The 21594-nt window shown below is 31.4% G+C and overlaps 1 protein-coding gene and 1 long non-coding RNA gene across 2 annotated transcripts in view; one reads left to right on the forward strand and one right to left on the reverse strand.

The window, feature by feature from the left end:
• LOC140446710 (D-2-hydroxyglutarate dehydrogenase, mitochondrial-like) overlaps positions 1 to 21594 on the reverse strand; it is a 45528-nt gene that overhangs the window by 12524 nt on the left and 11410 nt on the right. The window contains exons 3-7 of the mRNA XM_072539307.1: positions 15691 to 15888; positions 13672 to 13865; positions 10446 to 10614; positions 4666 to 4952; positions 25 to 193 (exon numbers count right to left, since the gene is read on the reverse strand). Of these exons, the coding sequence (XP_072395408.1) occupies positions 25 to 193; positions 4666 to 4952; positions 10446 to 10614; positions 13672 to 13865; positions 15691 to 15888 (1017 nt within the window). The remainder of the gene's footprint in view (positions 1 to 24; positions 194 to 4665; positions 4953 to 10445; positions 10615 to 13671; positions 13866 to 15690; positions 15889 to 21594) is intronic.
• On the forward strand, positions 596 to 1377 carry LOC140446709 (uncharacterized). Its single transcript, XR_011951484.1, has 3 exons — positions 596 to 725; positions 861 to 979; positions 1158 to 1377. It is a non-coding gene; the product is annotated as an uncharacterized lncRNA (long non-coding RNA).

The raw sequence follows: 21594 nt of genomic DNA on the forward strand, positions 1-21594 counted from the left end.
GATAATTATAGTAATATACTTTACCCAGATGACCGAATCCAAATACTCGTTCACTTAAGTCCTTCGTGAATTCAGTGACATCATTAACTATAGAATAATAATTTGAGAGAGGCAGTGAAACGTCATAATACATCATTTTTGTTGAGCAAATCTTAAATCCATTTGGAATATTTTCCCGTATTGACCACAGAGCCTAAAGAATAATAGAAATATTTTATTCAAATTAAATATAAGATAAAATTATTATAGTCGACTCAGTGAGCTTCGGAATATTTGACAGAGTCATTGCTAGACACATTTTTTTTTACAACTAAGAACTTAACGTTAAGTAAAATTGTTTGTCTTTAAATGTCAGAGATACAGTTGAATCCATGGTTCTTTAGCCGTGCGTCATCAATAACTGGCGAGATAAAACAAACTTTTTATCTGGCGTCATGAAACTAAAGACAAACCAGCTACCGCCTGTTATTAAGTAAAGACACATATTATTTTTATGAACGCTCTAGACCCAGTACATTGAAAAGAGATAGGTACAAACAAGACGCTTGGGGGCGTTTTCATATTTTAAATACAATGTGAATGTGTGACGTTTCTGGTTTGTTTACGTGTGGCTGTCAGTTTGTTGGATTTTTTGCTGTTTTTTGTCCTGATTTTGCATTTAGAAGTTATTTATATTACACAAACAGTTGTTTTCACAACTAATTTTATATTGGAGAAATTTTATGGTAAGTCTATTTTATTTTGCCATTAATTTACATACAAAGTTAACCTCATTCACACAGTTAAGGAATGGTTTTGTTTAAGTTTTCCCAAAAGTGAAAGAAATGACAAAAAGAAAATATGTTATTGAATTTTTTTAGATTATGCCTGGAAAACCTCTTATCTAACAAGCACAAGAACTCGTTTTAAATTTAATCGAGTACTTTAAATTAGAAAAAGGAATGGGGGACCATTGGAACCTTTGTCATCTGTTCAAGAGGTAAAAAAAGCATAATTTTCAAATGATCATTATTATAAAGCTTTAATGATAAGCATAAATATATATTATTAATATTTTTTATTTGACAATTTTATTACACGACACAATATTTTTAATTAGGAACTTTATATTTTTGGTTTCTTTAATTTCATAACTTAAGTTAATCACTTTGTTTTAGAGGTTAACAGCTGCACTTAAATTGGCGAGAAGAAAAACAGTATACAATATACGAAAAAGAAAAGAAAAAATCATGTTTTATCTTCTCTGGGAAAAAGCATACCTTGTTTAAAAACGAAAACTACTGATTTACCTGAGGGCAATAAAATGGCAATTCGAAATACAATATATAATATGTACCAGGATAGTCACTAAACCAACTTTCTGTTAAGAATTACGAGTAGGACGTAACATGTTATAGTAATATATTAAAATAAATAACTTTTTAGAGAAACATGTAACACGTGAATCCTTGGTCAATGAGCTGCATGCTAAAGAAATTATTGTTTCTACAAGTGTACATATCCACGAGAAGTATGTTTGGACGAAACGTGGATTTTTTCTAGGGGAAATAAACTGATGTCATGGCAGAATGACAATAGTAAAAGTGTACGTAAACCAGTAGGTTATGATGGAAAAATATTTATTGTGGTTCGTGACGGTTCAGCAAAGGTTTTATTTCAGACGCTAGTTTGTTTGAATAAAAATCCACAAGGAAACCAAGTTCCTGTAGCTTACTGTATACTATATATGACAAAAAATTTATTTAAAAATTCTTTTATAAAAGGTATATATTAAAACACCCAATCGGGCTATATCACAAAACGTTTTCGGAATCTATATTCCATCATCAGTGTGTCTAGGTGTACATGTTTTGAGCCACTAAATATTTGGATAAAAACCCGTTAAATGTTATTAATTTAAATTTAGGTTACATTATTTGATCTTATATTTTAAGATGTTAAAGTTATCAGTGGAATTGATAACATGGTAACGTAAGACTCTACATAAGGTTGCTGGTCCTGAGACAAAGTGTCTACGAGGACTTGTTGATAGCAACTGTTGCTATTGCTCAATAACATTTAACGGTTTTAACCCAAATATTTAGTGGCTCAAAACATGTACACCTAGACACACTGATGATAGAATATACAAGGTGATCCAGAATTATGTACATTAATTTCTAGAGCTCATAGTACGTCTAAAAATAAGGGTACTTCTTTATGTACACTTTTTTATAAAACTGAATAATAAGGGAGATACAACCCTTTAAAGGGGTGAATTGAAATTCTTATTTTTTTAAATATCTTCCAAACGGTTTTGAATACGGAGTTCATATTTTGGGAGTGATTATAAGGCATCAGGATAATTAATTTCATGTCACCACCTACCACATCCTATATTAATACAGGGTAGTTTTGGAGGGTAAGTTGGGGTTATTGCGTCACATGTTTGTTAATTGTTACATATTTTAAAAAAATATTTTAAAAATTGTTTCCTTAGACTTTTCTACGCAAAAAAGGTGCTCGTGTAATATTTCGATAGATATCACCGTTTTCGATTTATTTAAACTTGAAGGTATACGTGTATTTTATTGTAATCGTTACATTTCTTAATATTCATCAAGTATTCTTTGGAATTGACACTTGTGTTAGCAATAATATTACAAATTAATGGAAAACTTAATTAATACTTAACATTTAATTAATGGCGAAAATAATATTTCACAACAACTGTTCAAAATGTCCTCCATTTTGTTGAATACATAATCTAATTCTTTTATTTAGCGAACGCATTAATCCATTTAATGTTACTGGATCGTTTTGTAAATCGGTAAATACTTGTTTAATTTTGTCTCTTAACTCATTTACTGTATTAATTGGAGTGTTATACACTTTTGATTTCAAATAACTCCATACTGTAAAGTCCATTGGATTAAGATCACAACTACGAGCAGGTATGAATGCCAATGAATCGGTGCATCCGCACCCCGGCCTATCCACCTATCAGGGAAATGTTCATGTAACCACCTTCTACAAATTCTTGTGTAATGTGGTGTAGCACCATCATGCATGAAAAACATGTTTCTTCGTATTTGTAATGGAATATCTTCCAAAATATCATGTAAAATATTGTCTAGAAAATTGTAATACATGTTACCATTTAAATTTCCGGGAAAGATGTGGTATCCTATGAAACTATTTCCTAAAGTAGCTGCCCAAACCTTTATCTTGAACGTGTGTTGGAAGTGAGTTTCCATTGTAGCCCTTGGATTTTCTTCAACACAGAAGTGCATATTTCTAGAATTGAACATACCTTGTCTTGTAAATGTGGCCTGGTCTGTAAACAGAATGTTGCTTACAAAATTTGGTGCAGTTTGTCGATAGTGGTAAGGATGTAATTGCTCTTCATGCAGGACTCTTAAAACACTTTGATGGGAAATATTCGTTCTTAATCCTAACCTGCGTGTACTTATTGTGGGGTCATTTATTACAGCATCCAATATTTGCTGTTCAACGCGAACATTTCTTGCTTCACTACGACGACCAGCATCTGTATTCCTTCTTTGAAGACAACCGATTTCTCTCAGTCGTCGTTCAGTACTTACAAAAGTCCTGGCATTGGGAATATTTCTGTTCGGATACTTTTCTCTGAAGCGTCTTACAGCGGCAGCAGCATTTCCCGAACATTCCCCTAATACTAAAAGTATGTCTGTCATCTCAGAATTTGAATAGTGTGCCATATTGCGGGCAAACAAATTTAAAAATATAGCAAAAGAGACGTGTTAAACAAATTTCACTGTAAAAGTGTAGATAAAATAATTTAATTGTTATTAAACGTCATTGACAATTCATAGACTACTTGAGATTAAAGTGTTGTTGTTAACACAAGTGTCAATTCCAAAGCATACTTGATGAATATTAAGAAATGTAACGATTACAATAAAATACATGTATACCTTCGAGTTTAAATAAATCGAAAACGGTGATATCTATCGAAATATTACAAGATCACCTTTTTTGCGTAGAAAAGTCTAAGGAAACAATTTTTAAAATATTTTTTTAAAATATGTAAAAATTAAAAAACATGTGACGCAATAACCCCCACTTACCCTCCAAAACTACCCTGTATTAATATAGGATGTGGTAGGTGGTGACATGAAATTAATTATCCTAATGTCTTATAATCACTCCCAAAATATGAACTCCGTATTCAAAACCGTTTGGAAGATATTTGAAAAAATAAGAATTTCAATTCACCCCTTTAAAGGGTTGTATCTCCCTTATTATTCAGTTTTATAAAAAAGTGTACATAAAGAAGTACCCTTATTTTTGGACGTACTATGAGCTCTAGAAATTAATGTACATAATTCTGGACCACCTTTAGATTCCGAAAACGTTTTGTGATATAGCCCGATTGGGTGTTTTAATTATATACCTTTTATAAAGGATTTTAAATAAATTTTTTGTTATAATAAAGTTTAAATAACATTAAAAATGGCTTCTATAGACTCGGGAAATATCCGTTCAGTGGATCATCCTCCCGTGGAGTTAACTTCGTATATTTATTGTAAGGTTAAATTCATTGTTGTAATTTCTTTTATTTTATAATGGGGACATCCCGTAAATAAATAAAATAAATTATATATTGCGTTTAGAAGATTAAAAATATAAATACAAAAATTTTACCTCAATTTTTCCAGGTTCGCTAGCAACGGTGCCGTTCAATACTAAAGCTTTGTTTAGAGCTGCTTCAAAAAATTTATTGAGTTTTTCTTCATCGTGTTGTTCATTGCTGCCCGATGTTTCGATAAGTAAGTAAAATGGATAATCACCGATTGGAGAGTTTTGACCGACGACTTCATTGATAAAATCCATCGTAGGAGTATCGATAACTTCTACAGCCGATATAATTTCTCCGAGTTCTGCCTTAAGAAATTTAAAAGTTTTCAGGACTTTATCAAAGTTTTGTAAACCTATAAAAAATATTTCTAGATAAAATATTATATATATATATATATATATATATATATATATATATATATATATATATATATATACATACAGTGAACGGCTAAATTATGGAATATTATCATTATTTCGAGAACCGTCGAGTTTTGAGGGAAATCCCGAAACAGGTCGATTTTTGTTATAAAATACCCATCTTATAACATACATGGAGTAGGGATGATGTCACCGGTGTAGGTGTAGTGACATAATTGTTAATTTTTTTAAATAGAAATCGGTATATTGCGACACCTCTTTTAAACGAGAATTTAATTCTCTATTTAACGACATTACATTTTTAACTAAAATATTTTTTAAGGGTACGAAAACAATTTTTTTTTAATTTAAATTCAACTAAATTACAACTAATGATAATGTACTTTAAAGTAACTAAGTTATGCATAATAATTTTTTTAAATTAAATGTTCGAAATGTTCATCAAGTACATTGCGGATGACTTCTGGAGTAATTAGACTCATTTCATGCCTAATTCTATCTTTCAAGTCCTGTAAGTTTTGGGGTCTATTGACATAAACTTTTGATTTTATGTAACCCCACAGGAAAAAGTCTAGAGGTGTTAGATCTGGCGACCTTGCTGGGAAAAGCACCTCCTAGGAAAGCAATGATTTAAAAATTGACGTACTTCACGTGCGTAGTGCGAAGGGGCTCCATCTTGTTGAAACCAGATATTTGCACTAGGTAAATTTGGATTATTGGCATTTGGATACATGTTAGCAAGGACAGGTATAAGTTGATTTCTCAAAAAAGTTAAATAACGTTCTCCTGTTAGATTTTCTTCAAAGAAAAAGGGCCAATGATTCTGTCATTAATGATCCCTGCCCATACATTTACTTTCTGAGGATATTGCGTGTGTGACTCAGTCATCCAATGTGGATTTTCTTGACTCCGATATCTGCAGTTTTGACGATTCACGGTACCATGTATAAAAAATGTGGCTTCATCGGAATGGATTTGATTGATGAAATGTGGATTGCGGATACATAAATCGTGCATAATTTCAGAAAATTGAAGCCGGCGATCGGGATCGTCGTCGTTTAATTCCTGATGTAGTTGAATTTGATAGGGATGGTATTTTTCTTTTTTTAAAATACGTAATACCGATTGTTGGGCAACTCTAGCATATTCACCCATTTGTGTTGAACTACTGTGAGGATGGTCATGTACATTTAATAAAATATTAAGTTTCACATTGTCTTCAGTTTTAGGACGCCTAGCGTTTGGAATATGTTTAACGTGTCCAGTTTCTCCAAATTTTCGGACTATTTTACTTACTGTTGATTGGCTGATGGGTCTGTCTGGATATTTTGCGTTGAATGAATTGCATACCTCGTTCTGTGTTCTTTTTTTATCTCCGCATTAGCTAAGAATTAATATTCCTATGCGTTGTGTTTCATTTAGGTGAGCCATAATTTAGTATTCAAAAGTAAAAATTATAATTGACAACTGATGACAAGTCACAAAACCAAAACATTTACGTCAATCAATATTACAGTAACTATGCCACTATCACTTGCTTGAATTAACATTTGACAAAAAGTTTTAGTGTTTATGAGATAACTTTTTGTGTCCATTATTATTTTTACTTATTTTTGCTTTTTTAAGTATTTACTTCATAAAGTCATGGCATGAACCGATGGATGGCATTTCGAACATTTAATTTAAAATAATTGTTATGCATAATTTGGTTACTTTAAAGTACATTATGAATTAAATCATTAGTTGTAATTTAGTTGAATTTAAATTAAAAAAAAAATTTTTGTACCCTTAAAAAAATATTTTAGTTAAAAATGTAATGTCGTTAGATAGAGGATTAAATTCTCCTTCAAATGAGGTGTCGCATTATACCAATTTCTATTAAAAAAAAAAAAATTAACGGTTATGTCACTACACCCACACCGGTGACATCATTCCTACTCCATGTACGTTATAAGATAGGTATTTTATACTGTTTTGTATAACTGTTTTGGATGGGTTGGAGTCAATAAAAGGGCTATTGGTTAACTATTTTTTTAATCTCGAGCTTTCAACTGTGTTTACATTTACAAATATTATCAAGAGCTAAAAAAGACAAAATATCTTACAAGGTTGAACTAAAAAGAAAAAACAATTTTTGTTAACTTACCAAATAAAAATTAGTTTAGTAAGTAAAAATTACTGCTAATACATCTTCAAAATAATTAATATAAAAATGCTTTAATCCAATAAATGTTTCTCTGAAAATTGTTATAATTTTGAAAAAATTTTTTTTATAATACAAGAATAATTGAATTTATAAATAAGTTAAAATAGCAACCAATTACAAATAAGCCTCAATGTCATAAACGCCAACATAAAATTTTTATTTTTGACAATTATATTGCCAAAAGTAAAATTTCGTTTAAACATTCTTTTTTGTTTAGTAACAAAAAAGAAGAAAATTTATTCACCGTTGACAGATGTCTGAAAAAATGTAACATATATATATATATATATATATATATATATATATATATATATATATATATATATATATATATATATATATATATATATATATATATATATATATGTATAAATATATATGCAGGGTGAGTTTTTAGTGCGACATCGGTCAATTCCATTGTGGTACAAGATATCAAAAAACCTTATTTGGAAAAAATGTAGGCAATTATAATCTCCATACTTGGAAAATATGTTTAATTCTACAGGGTGATTAATAACTACGTGGTATAGCAAACATATAATTTTTTAAATGGGACACCCTATGTATTTTTTGATATTTATATTCCTCTCAGAAATCTTGTTGTTATAGTATTTGCATTACTATATAAACAGTTAGTCCTTCTGTGCCTATGCACCTCTCAAGAAATTTATTATTTAGATGATTGTGAATAGAAGCAATGTGGTGAACTGGAGCACCGTCGTGTAAAAAACACATTCGTTGTCAAATATTAAGCGAAACATTTTGCAGTAGTATTCAGTTCTCGATGGAGGTGGAAACTGATGTATCCTTACCATTTCTCGACGTTATCATAAAGAAAAACCAATCTAAAGGTTTTCATCACTCTGTTTATCGAAAACCCACCCATACCAATCGTTACTTGCATGCCAACTCTCATCTTCTCTCTTCATAAATTAATTCAGATATTAATACGCTTGCCTCCAGAATAATACGCCTTTGCGATAATGCAAGTAGACCCGCTGAACTCTCTAGTTTAAAACAAGCCCTCATCCAAAACGGTTAAGGCGAAAAACACATCAATAGGAGTATCCACAGATATCACTCTCCCACTCAATCTCAACCCAAAGGCTCAGACCCTCATCATACAGAAGCTTTTCTTCCTTACATCAAAATTGTCACTGACAAAATCGACAAAGTTCTAAAATCAAGAGGAATAAAGACAATATTTACCCCCCAACAAAAACTTTCATTTCTTGTCTGATCAATCAAAGACAACATTCCATCATGAAATTCCTTGTGCAGACTACCCTGATCCAAACAAATCGTAGAATCCAAAATAGGATTTATGAACATTCCATTTCTGTTCGCAATTCCAACTCAATTTCAGCTCTAGGTCAACACCATCTTTATACAGGTCACACAATTGATTTTGAAAACTCCAGAACCATAGCCCCCATCCGCTTCTATAAACCAATAATTATCCAAGAAGCTATAGAAATTGAAAAAGGCCAAAAAAGGCAAAATTGTCTCAACAAAAGAGATGACGGCATACGGTTACCTTCGACTTGGAGACCTCTTATACAGAAACTACCGTCCACTCCGCCCGTCAATTAAATCCTACTACGCCAACCTCCACCTAAGCCACGCCACCATCGGGTATAAATGACCCGTCTTCTATTCCCAGCACCAGTAATGCTTTGATTAGTGATTAGTGTATTTAGGGGTGATTCGATACTACTAAATACTCATATAATATCGATACCTTCATTCGATACTGAGTACTCGGTATCGATGAAACCGTATTCGATACCGAGTACTATAAATAAATATATATATAATAATTATAGTATCGAATGAAAATACTAGTATCGAAACACTATACAAACTGGTTTGTATATTGTTTTGTTAATAAAATTATTTTTCTTCTTTTTATCCTTTATATACTGTTACTATGATCATTATGTATAATTAAAATAAAGTTGATTCTAATGGACTGCCGGAGTGATGACGTAGATTTTATTGACATCTGTCAGTTTCACTTTCCAAACAAACCTTGTGTAGTGTGGATAATTTTTATTTTTCGTTGTTTTTTCATTTTTTTTACAGAATCTTTCCGCTTTTTGCAATATCTAAGTATTCTAATAGTTACTACAACAAGTTTACAAGGTTGTGTAAATAATAAAGCATGTTGTTTTATAAAAATGGCAATAAAATGCATGTATCAATAAAGTGAGGTTAGAATTTCTTTAATTTAAACTTTTAAACTATATTTCATAGAAATAGAACACTGAATTATGATGGTATTATCGTAAAAAACACTATACTTAAAAGGAAAAGCTGCAGAGGAAGCAAAATGTTAACTTTATAGAAATTAAAAAGTCTTGAGATTGGGCATTTCAACTTTTGTTTGGAAAGTAATAATAACAATATGGCCGCCGTGGCGTCACTCCGGCTGTCCATTCCACAAATTTCATTGTTTATTTTTCCGTCATCTGTCACTCTGTCCTGTTACCTGTACTTGTGAGTGCTGTTACGTCATACAAGTGGTATTCTGTGGTTATATTACGTCACGTCACATATGAGTAACGAGCACTTATAAGTATCGATACCAGAACCCGGTATCGAATGAGGTATCGATGCCTTGATTCGATACCGACCTAAGTACTTGGTATCGAATGCCGAGTGGTATCGATTCATCCCTAAGTGTAGTAGTGTCTGGGGGCTCGGGAGACTGGGACCTTGGAAGCCTTGAAGAAGACATCGAAGAGGATGTCAAAAGCTCGGCGCAATAATAATCGACGCGGTTCAACCCAGAAGACTGTTGAGTTTAATAATAATTCCTGTAATAGTATTAATCTTAGCTCTAGGTTTAATTGTACTAACCTCGAAAACCTTTCAGAACATATTAAATATTATTGTCGACAATTAACAATTTTTGGTGTACCACCTTGTACACACTTTGCTGTTAATTTTTGCTCACCCTTTATTTTTCTAGTATTTACCTCAACTCACAGTTCTTTAAAAAATTTATATTAAGTTGGATAGGTGCCTTATCATCAACAGTGAATATTACATTTTTTTTTTACTTTTTCGATTAAGTTTGTTTTTTTGTTTCGTAAAATTTATTTTACTATTATTCTACTCATAAACTTATTAATATTATTGTTATGGGTACTTGTTATTCATTACCACTTTAATCATTCTAGAGTATCTATAAAGGTCAAAGATCTATGTTATATTGAGTTAAATAAAAATTGTTCTTTATGGTAACAATACTTACCTAAAAATGCAACGTTTTTAAATTTTGGCCGCGGAGGACAGTGCAAAGAAACTTTGGTAACGAATCCCAGTGTTCCTTCAGAACCTATAAAAAGGTGCTTGAGATGGTATCCAGTGTTGTCCTTCTTTAGAGTACTCATGCAATCAACTACTTCGCCATTTGCTTTTACCTGCAAATTTAACTTGTCTTTATATAAGGCAAAATATCAGATTCTTCATAAGTTTTTTATTTACAATAATTAGAGAAAATTGAATAGATACTAAAATGACAATCAAGATGCACTAGAAATAAACAAACTAAGACACTTAAATGTTACGAAGAACACTCCCGAATCATGATTTACAATGTATAAACTTTGTAAATCATGATTTGAGATTTATACAATGTATATACATTGTAAATCATTATTTGAGAGTGTTCCTTGTAACATTTAACGTGTTTTGGTTTGTTTATTTCTAGTGCATCTTGATTGTGATTTTAGTATAGGAAATGAAACTCCATCAATGACAATAATATCTCAAGAGTTTTGTATTATTGTGGAGGCGCCCCACGTATCTCCCAGGAATCGAGACAAAGGACTTTTAAATAATTCCCTTATTAAAACTGCAATATCGTAGAACGCGTATCATAATATGTATTCATATAATATTTATATTTATACAGTGTGTCAATTTTAAAACTTACAATGGGCTATATCTCACGAATAAAAGCTGATATCAAAAAATGCTTGAAACCGTTTCTAGGATAGTAACGGAGAACTAAAATGAAATAAAAGAGAACTCACCCCCATCTGCCCGCTAGCCCCACCCACCACAACCAAAAAAGTTTAAATTGCAAACCCCTACTTGTGACACATCATTGAAAAGACTATAAAAAATTCTATCCAATGGTATAAATAATAATTATACAGGGTGAAGCAATAATTGTGAAACTTTGTATTAAATGGAAAATTTAATGAGGTTTTTGTCGATTCTCTTGATGACCCTGTATAATTATTGTTTAATAATTATATAATTATATATAAATAATATCAGCCGGCTTACTATGACTTTTGTATTTGTAATGCTATTTCCCGGACTATTATTTTTAATGATGTGCACTTCTCCCGAAGTGCCCGTCGGAATTGTTTTTTTGTTAAATAAAAACTTAATAAGACGTTTTTCAAAACAAGTTGAAAACATCTGTTTTTGGGTTCTGTCAGATTCAATAATTTTTGGTTTATTTAAGAATTTTAAATGTCATTAGTTTTCATCATTTGTACGATCGGTACTGTCACATTCAGCTGTAGTTGTCACGATGGTTTACAGTATACCTGAACGCGTGGAAATCATTTCCATACTTGCCACCAAGAACCAGTGTTATTTACGAACAGTTCAAATATTTCATGAAAGGCTTTCGGATAAAAATGTAAATCACGTGTACGTCTGCAATTTAGTTGAAAAGTTTAGAGAAACGGGTTCAGTGCAAAATAAAAAAAGGTACGCCCCAAGATTACTGAATGGAGCATCCCAAATTGAGGTCTTTGGAAATTTTGCAATAGAGCCTACTGCATCAACATGTCAAATATCTGCAACGTCAGGACTTTCACTTGAGTCGGTTAGAAAGGTTTGAAATTACATAAGTTTCACCCGTACAAAACACAAATTCTTCAAGAACTAGGCGATGATTATCCACACCGACGAATTGAGTTTTGTGAACTCATGACTGAAAGAATTCGCGTTGAACCGAGAATCTTAAAAAATATTTGTTTCACTGATGAATGTACTTTTATGTTGAATGGTAATGTAAATAAACAAAACTTTTGGTACTGGAGTTATGCGAACCTGCATCGATTCAGAGAAGGTTACACTCAATGTCCTGGTAATTTAAGTGGCGACATTTATCTCGATATGCTGGAAAATACTATGTAACCATTAAGTACTTGTTCTCTCTCTGCTCTCTCTCTCTCTCTCTCTCTCTCTCTCTCTCTCTCTCTCTCCCTCTCTCTCTCTCTCTCTCTCTCTCTCTCTCTCTCTCTCTCTCTCTCTCTCTCTCTCTCTCTCTCTCTGTCATAGGAGATGGACCGAGAATGCCCACTGTAATTCGTTCAAAAGGCTCTCCGGAAAGATATTGTGCCATTTTACCACAACTTCTTGTTCTAGGGCCTTTTCTACCGTTACATAAATCACATTTTTTACACCAATCTTCTACATCTCGGCGACAATTGATCCTCGAACAGCCCAGTACGCCCTTATAGTTTCACTATATTTGGTTATTTCCTGCCAAATAAGTTTTACCCCATTTTTAAGCCATTCTCGTATGACTTTTAAATCATTATCTTTCTTTTGGCTGAATGGTTTTCAGGTAACAAATGGACTGAAGCAAGGTTGTTGTTTATCTCCCATACTATTCAATATAATATAAATCGACGAAGCACTCAGGCACTGGAAAAAGAAGTGTAAAGGGATGGGGCTGTCTATTGGGGATGAAACGTTATACACGTTGCACTATGCAGATTACCAGGTAGTTATTGCCCAAGGCAAGGAATACCTGGAGTATATGGCTAGAAAACTAATGGAAGAGTACAAAAAATGGGGCCTCGAAGTAAATTTATAAAAAACGCAATATCTTTGCATAGGAGGAGAAAATACTGCAGATGACTTCGACTTAGAAGACGGGAAAATTAAGAAATGCGATCAATGTATATATTTGGGGGTAAAACTAACAAAGACAGGAAGAACGGAATAAGCCATAAAAGACAGAATAACCAAAGGGAAACGAGTTTTAGGTGCATGGAATTCAGTACTATGGTAGAAAAATATAAGACCGGAAACGAAAAAAAAAATATAATACCATATTGAAACCAGTAATCGTCTATGGCTCAGAAGTATGGCAGTTATCACAAAAACTTAAAGGTAACCTACTGGCAGTTGAAATTGATTTTTGGAGGAGAGCAGCGGGAAAGTCTAGATTAGAAAATATGAGAAATGAGGACATAAGGAATCAAATGAATGTACAAAGATCAATTATAGAAGACATCGATCTGATCCAACGAATATGGATTCCCAGCTCTACCAACGAGGAGGTTTGTACTAGGATAATTGTGTTGCTGATAATTGTGTTGAGTTCGTACCTTTACAACAATATAAATTTCCTTTTTTTTGCTGCCTTAATTTATTAACCAGCTAATTTTATATTACCTACCTAAACATACTTTATAACATTTTTATATAAATCTTATACTTACGACTTCCAGTCCTAATACATTTCCATGTAAATTTCCAAACCTCACCATCCTTAGACCGCCAGCATTGGTTGAAACGTTTCCACCAATTTGACAAGAACCCTTAGCGCCTATATCTAACGGCACAATTAAATTTTTTTCGGCTACATATTTGTCAATATTTTCGAGAATACATCCCGCTTGGCAGATTATTACACCTGGAACACAAAACTAGTAAGATATCAGAAATACCAAAGATGAGAATTTAGTTCAACACAGATACAAAACGGATTTGATATGTATACGTATATTACAGATATTATACGGCTGTCGCCGCTTCCTCGTCAGTATTTTTCATTTTCTGTTATATCTTCTTTCTTAGAAAAAGAAAACCTATGAACAAAAAAACAAAAACAGAGAATATAAAGAAAATATAAACAACAAACTAGAAAACAAACTCAAACATGAAAACATAAATGAGGAGTGCAGAAACATCATAAAATAAGCAGCTGAAGAAGTACTAGGCATGAAAGGTAAACAAAGAAGAACAAGAACAAACGACTGCTTTGACGAAGAATGTCAGATTATAATGGAAAAAGAAAAAACAGAGCATATTTACTGGTGCAACAGGGCATAGAACCCGACAAGCAGAGGAGGAATATAAACAGCTACGTAAAGAATAAAAGAAAATCCACCGAAGAAAAAAGAAAAAAAATATGAACAAAGAACTTGAAGAACCACAAGAACTAAGAAATATGAAAAACATCGAGTTAGATTCTAACTCGATGATGAAAAATTATAATTTTCCATATATCTGTTACATTTTTTCAGACATCTATCAATGGTGAATAAATCTTCTTCTTTTTTGTTACTAAACAAAAAAGAATTTTTTAAACAAAATTTTATTTTTGGCAATATAATTGTCAAAAATAAAAATTTTAAGTTGGCATTTATGACATTGAGGCCTATTTGTAATTCGTCGCTACTTTAAACTATTTATAAATTCAATTATTTTCAAAATTAATTTAAAATTTCAGGGAAGAATTTATTAGATAAGGGCATTTTAGTATTAATTCTTTTTGAAATGTATTTGCAGCAATTTTATTAACCAAACTAATTTTATTTGGTGAGTTAAAAAATTTTTTTCTTTCTAGTTCAACTTTGTAAGATATTTTGTCTTTTTTAGCAGCTCTTGATAAGAATTGTAAACACAATTGAAAGCTCGAGATAATAAATAGTTAAACAATAGCCCCTTTTATTGACTCCAACCCATCCAAAACATTTATATATAGATATATATATATATATATATATATATATATATATATATATATATATATATATATATATATATTATATAAGTATATGTATATATATATAAATATATATATATATATATATACGTATATATATATATATATATATATATATATATATATATATATATATATATATATATATTGTTTATTTCTTGTTTGAATCCAAGACCGAAAAATTCCTTACTTTTCTTATGAACAAACAATAAACATGCCATAAAAGCGATGTAACGGTTACAAAATATTAGATAAATAATTAAAATGATAAATTTTGGCAAGTTACGTGCTAATAATTAGTTATTATTGAAATTTACATGTCTATTTGCTTTGTTAAATACTTTGTCACTAACTTTATTGTCATGCACAGGTGTTCATATTGTAACGAAATAGCCCATCTCCGATGCGGGGTATGTGTCACAATTCTGAGAAGGATGAATCTCGAATATACAATCGATGGCATTTTCAATAGCGCCTGCCTTCGAGGCGCTTCCAACGGGAAGTCTAGAGATGGACTACTCCAGATGATTATAGAATAATACTTTTGGTATATATGTATATGAACGCTGTTATGAGTTGAGTTTAGTTGATAAGATATTTTCGTGCTGTAAACTTATAAATAAATATATTTATATAAATTAAGAACCGCTCGTTTTATTTAAATACGCTACAATATCTCGCATAAAAATCTAGTAGGTAATAATAATTTCAATTCCGTTTTGGTACTTACCCGAATTTTCATCCAAACTAATAATCTCATTCATCAGCTCAGTGGATACAACAACTTCATCAAAAACGGGATTGGATCCTCCCGCCATACCAGTATTACCTGCATGTGGGCAAATCGCTATTCTATTTTTATTACAATATGATAAAATTTTGGACACTTCTTCTGTCGTTTTCGGTTTAAGAACCACATTACTTGTACCTAGTAAATATCCGGCCGATACATAGTTTCCGTATTTTAAATAAAACAAAAATTAATACAGAAAAAATGATAACACAAAAACTAAAGGACAGAAGAATGGAAAAAATTAAAAAGAGAGCAAGAAGGATGGAAAAAAAATAGTTAGAAAAGGAAAAGAACCAATGTAATACTTAACAAAGATCTACAGAGTGGACCAAAAGTCTGAAAACGCTTAATTATCTCTTAAATACATGGTCCGAATTGTACAAAAACCGGGATACGCATATTCTGCAATATGGAGATTTCACATGTGGTGCTTGAGATATTGCCAAATTTACAATTTTTCAGATATATATATATATATATATATATATATATATATATATATATATATATATATATATATATATATATATATATATATATATATGATACGAGTTCAACCATATGTAACACTTGGTATCATATTTGTCACGAAGATCTTAAATAAATAAAACTTCTCAGTGCCAAATAGTTTTGAAATAATTCAGTAAATATAGAATGCTGTAATTTTGACATTACGTCATAAAAACCTCAAAAACTTCAAACCATCCTCGAAAACGCGACGTTTAGGTAGAATTTTTTCCACTCAGAACTTTCGTAAATTTCAAAATGTATGTTAGACTTCTGCGTGGCACTTTCCTTATGTGGACTTGGACTATAACTTCAGTGATTTTTTAGATAGGCTTGTCTGTTTTTTCAATAAGGCATTTCCTTTAATTACAATTAAATTAAAACATCACAAACTCTGGACCAATGTCTGGATATGTCACTGAATATATCACCAAGTACAGAGAAACTAAATCTAAAAGTTATCAATACAGCTAAAAAAATGTACAATCAAGATCTATGATCAAGATCGTCTATGAAGCTCTAAAAATGTTCCAAAAAAAAACTAGGTCCATAATAAACGATCTTCGAAATAAAACTAAAACAACTTAAACATTCTTTCTTTCAAACCCTGAAAATCTAAATGAATACTTCGGTAATGTGAGTAAAAATATAACATCAACTATTTTGCTACAACAAGATCCCATTTCCTACCTACCGACCTACCAAGCGAATTTAAAAAAGGTCTCGAATTCATTCTTTATAAGACCAGTTGATAAATCTGAACTGATCCAAACAATTAATAGTATCAAAACTAAATCTTCCTGTAGTACTGATAGCCTATCTATAAAATTTTCCTTAAATCTTCCAAAAAATGTGTTGGAAGTCCTGGTCTCACTAATTAATGATTCCTTTTAAAAAAGCTATATTTCCAGTGTCTAAACACAGTCATTATTATTCCTCTTCATAAGGGTGGTTGGGAAATACAAAACAACTAGTTTGAGCAAATAATACTGACTCTTAGTCACAAAAGCATTGTATGCGGAGTATCACAAGGTTCAGTATTGAGCCCTTTACCTTTTCTTATCTTTATAAATGGCATCACTAACTTAAAAATCGATGGAAACATTTTTCTTTTTGCTGATGATACCAGTATCACTTGGAGGAACTCTAATATTGCAACTCTTCATGCAACTATAACTTCTGAACTACTTAGAATAAAAACCTGGTCCGACTCTAATTAACTCTCTTTTAACGTCGATAAGGCAGTAGCATTATCCTAGGAGGAGGAGTTCTTCAACCCTTGCTTCTTATAAACAGCCAGATCAATATCATTGATTCTGTAAAATTCCTTGGTATTTTTATAGACAGAAACCTTAAATGTCCCTTTGTATCGATTTGTTAAGTAAGAATCTAGCCTCCGCCTGCTATGCGATAAGATCTGTTTCGAAGGAAATCAATTTAGCACCTTCCAAAACAACATGTTTTACTTTGTTCGAGTCTCATCTTCGATATGGTCTTTCTTTTGGGGTTCTAGTACAGCTGCTCAATGTGATGTTATTTTTAAATTACAAAAAAGAGCAATACGGTATCTTTTTGGCCTCAGTATTGCAGTAACTACTTCAAACATCACGGGATTTTAACGCCTCCCTCTTTATATATTTTAGAAACTTTTTTCTTAATTCGTAAACACTTACATGTTTTTCCAGCCAGACCTAATCATGACTACTCGACCAGAAATTCAACCTTTGATGTATATTTACCGATCCCGTCCACTGAGTTAGTAAAAAAATCTATAAAATATTCGAAAAAAAATCAACTTAAATCTGCAACATCTTTCCTTAAGTTCGGTAAAATGACAAAAGCTTATCTATCTGAAAGACCATATTATTCAGTAAAAGAGTTTTTTAACTAATAACTAAGAAATTGCAATACCTTTATGTAAAAGTAGGTAACTAAAGTATTTTTAAATATATTTGGGTATCCCATGCAGCAACTTAAACTTATGAGCTCCTAAGTTTTTATTTAAATTTTGCAATGGTTTCTTTATTCTAATTTTTTATTTTGTGCTATCGATGATTTTTGTAATTTTGTAAGCTTTGTCCATAAAACTGTACAATTTTCGATGATAATAAAGCATATTTCTATTCTATTCTTCTATCCTATTCTATTCTATTTTATTCTATTATATTCTAATAACTAAAGATGACAGTTGTTTTATGTGGTTTTAAAATCTCTACAGTAAAGATGGTTTTTAAGAAAAAGAGCGAATTACTATTATTAAAAAACTTGTTCAACTATAGTTTCCCAAACCATTCACATATCCATAAGGAGACGGTACAAAAAAATTTAAACCGTTTTGAGGAAACTAATTGTATCACAATAAAACTAGATTTAATGCAGGGTTCCGTTGAAGATACACATACATCCTCGCGCATTTAATTCTTTAGTCTTGCGTGTATTACAAAAGAATTCATTTAAACCCTACAAATAATAGTTAATAATAACAATAGCGAATAATTTCATTCCGTTTATAACAACATCCTAGTGATTTTTTCATCAAACATGTAATTTAAAATGAATTTAACTATATTAGTGGCTTCAAACGTAAATCTGGTGAGTATTAAACCACATTTTTGTTATAACCTTATTCAAAATTTTAATTTTCACATTTGCTTTAATTAAAGTGGTAATACTTATTCCATGAAAGCAATGATGATGGAATAGTCATTCCGAAAACGTGTAATATAGGGTTTTTCATTTACAGAGGATTTTTTGTGATTCATATTGTACAGCCATCTACAGGAATTCATTTACCTTGTGGAAACATCAATACAACACAAATCAATAAAACATAGGTGTATCACTGTTTTTTTAGAATTCGGACCATCCAATAAGAGAAAATTAGGCGTTTCCAAACTTTTGGTCCAATTTGTATACGTTATTTAGAAAAACTACAATTACACAATTTGTAAGAAAGTTTTGATAATGATATTATATTATTCGCCTGGAAATAAAAGGCATTATTCTTAACACAGTTAAAAATATTTTAATAAAGACTTAAAGGTAAGAAATAAAGAAGAAGTAAAAGAAGAAATGGAAATTAAGGGAATGAAAGAAAAAAAGGTAAAGAATGAATGAAACATGTCAAATATAACGATCTTTTAGAGAGCACTAATAAAACTAGGATTATAGAAGCTATTAGGAAAGATTTTATAATGCTATTACAAGGTTTCCATATCTAATATTATCTTCAATAGCCAAATACATTGCGGTAGCCCAGATAAAATAGACTTTTGTATAGGTCTTAAATATGTCACTACAAATGATTTGTCAAAAGTCCCCATCGATCCTGCTTGTGTGCTGTTTTAATCTGACGTGAAAATGAAAATTTTCGTTTTTTGCATGTAGCTTGGAAAAATTGATAAGAGAAAGAGTATAAATATATGCGTCTAAAGAAGTCGATAACAATGGCCGACTACTATTTCTGGAATATCAGTGGTGAATGAAAACAATTCTTTTGGCAAATATATATGTACAATAATTATTAATACTCCAGTCGTCAGAGACGAAAATGCCACTGAACCTCTAAAAATTATACGAAGAAGCTGAATTTTGCAGAGAATATTAATTTTGGGACCCCTAAAAAAAATTTCAAAAAGTTTACCACTTTTATCTCCGGGCTTCCCCCTAAAACCCCTCCTGGCAGGGGGGTAAAAACGCAAAAAAATCGATTTACCAAGAATCTGTACATCGTATAAAAAAATATTTCAAATAAAAAATGTAGCTGAGATAATTTTAAACAAAAATGCCTATAAGCATTTTTTGTGTAGAATAAACCGTTCTCTTAGAAACAACGCTTGAAGCGACCGTCGATATTTTGCATGTCAGTTACGCCCGCGAAATCAATGTTCAATAAAATTTGTATCAGCTCGACGTTAAAAATTCGATATCTTTTGATTCAAGTAACCTGTCGACAAAAATCAAGATGTGTTTTAAAGGTAAAGAGTTCAGCTTTCGTATTTTTTTTATTTTGCCGCAAATAAACTCAGATTATATACAGGTGTTAAATAAATAAATGTGGCGAGATCTTTGTCATTTTTTATGATGCTCACGAGATCAATACAATCTATCCCTTTCATTGACTAGCCACTATGAAGTTTCGATTAATAGAGCCTAATCTTTAAAACCTATAGCACGAAATTTTAGTTTTGAGCCTAGGCAACAAATGTGAGGCATTTGAAATATGCTTAAAAAACGGTGGATTTAAACTTTCAAACAACAACCGGTCTAAAACATTTAAACATTTTTTTTTTCAATTGCACTGGTGTTTTTCAAAAGAACTAAACCTATGCAATAAACTATAATACACCCAATAACTATTATACACCCAAAACCGTCTTCTTAAATGCATTTCACGTGACGTGTTTGTTACCTTAACTCAAAATTGAAATTTCGTGTCATCGAGTTTATTTGCGGCAAAATACAAAAACTGCATACGAAAGCTGAACTCTTTGCCTTTTATTGAAACTTGATTTTGCGCGCGTAACTGACATGCAAAATCGACGGCCGCTTCAAGCGTTGTTTCTAAGAGAACGGTTCATTCTACACAAAAAATGCTTATAAACATAAAAAATTAAACATATATTAAAACATTTTTTCTACGGTGGGCAGATTCTTGATAAATCGATTTTTTTGTGTTTTTACCCCTTCGCGAGGGGGGTTTTAGGGGGAAGCCCGGGGGTAAAAGTGGTAAACTTTTTTGTAATTTTTTGGCGTCCCAAAATTAATATTCTCTGCAAAATTTAGCTTGTTCGTATGTTTTTTAGGGGTCAACTCTCTGACGACTGGACTATAATTTTTCTTGTTATTTACATTTGAATCTAAGATGTAATGATGTGTTACATTGTAAAATTAAAAAATTAGTATTTTTATAACATGAAAACATATACAACATATATATTTTACAGGTACGTAGTTGCGCATAGCACGCCACTGACGCGACTAAATGAAAAATATTAAAAAGTTAACGAATTTATTGATTCACCAAAAAGAATACGTTAAATTATTGACTTAACACATAATGTCGCCTGTTTAACATTCAAATATCTGGGATAACTATGTTCACATTAATCACCTGTCAAATTCACATCGGACATTGTAGTCGATAATGTGACGTCAGTTCCGTCCGTGATCAGCTACATGTAAAAATATCAACATATTTCATCCTCAGTATATTATATGGATGATCCAAACCGAACTACCCTAAAACACTTCGTCTTTGTTCTCAAAAGTAGCACGCTAGTCAAACTTCATCTTTGGCTTCTCAACTAAAAGTTGACTATTAATAAATACACA

Source organism: Diabrotica undecimpunctata, chromosome 7, assembly GCF_040954645.1.
Source record: "Diabrotica undecimpunctata isolate CICGRU chromosome 7, icDiaUnde3, whole genome shotgun sequence".
Classification (NCBI taxonomy): Eukaryota; Metazoa; Arthropoda; class Insecta; order Coleoptera; family Chrysomelidae; genus Diabrotica; species Diabrotica undecimpunctata.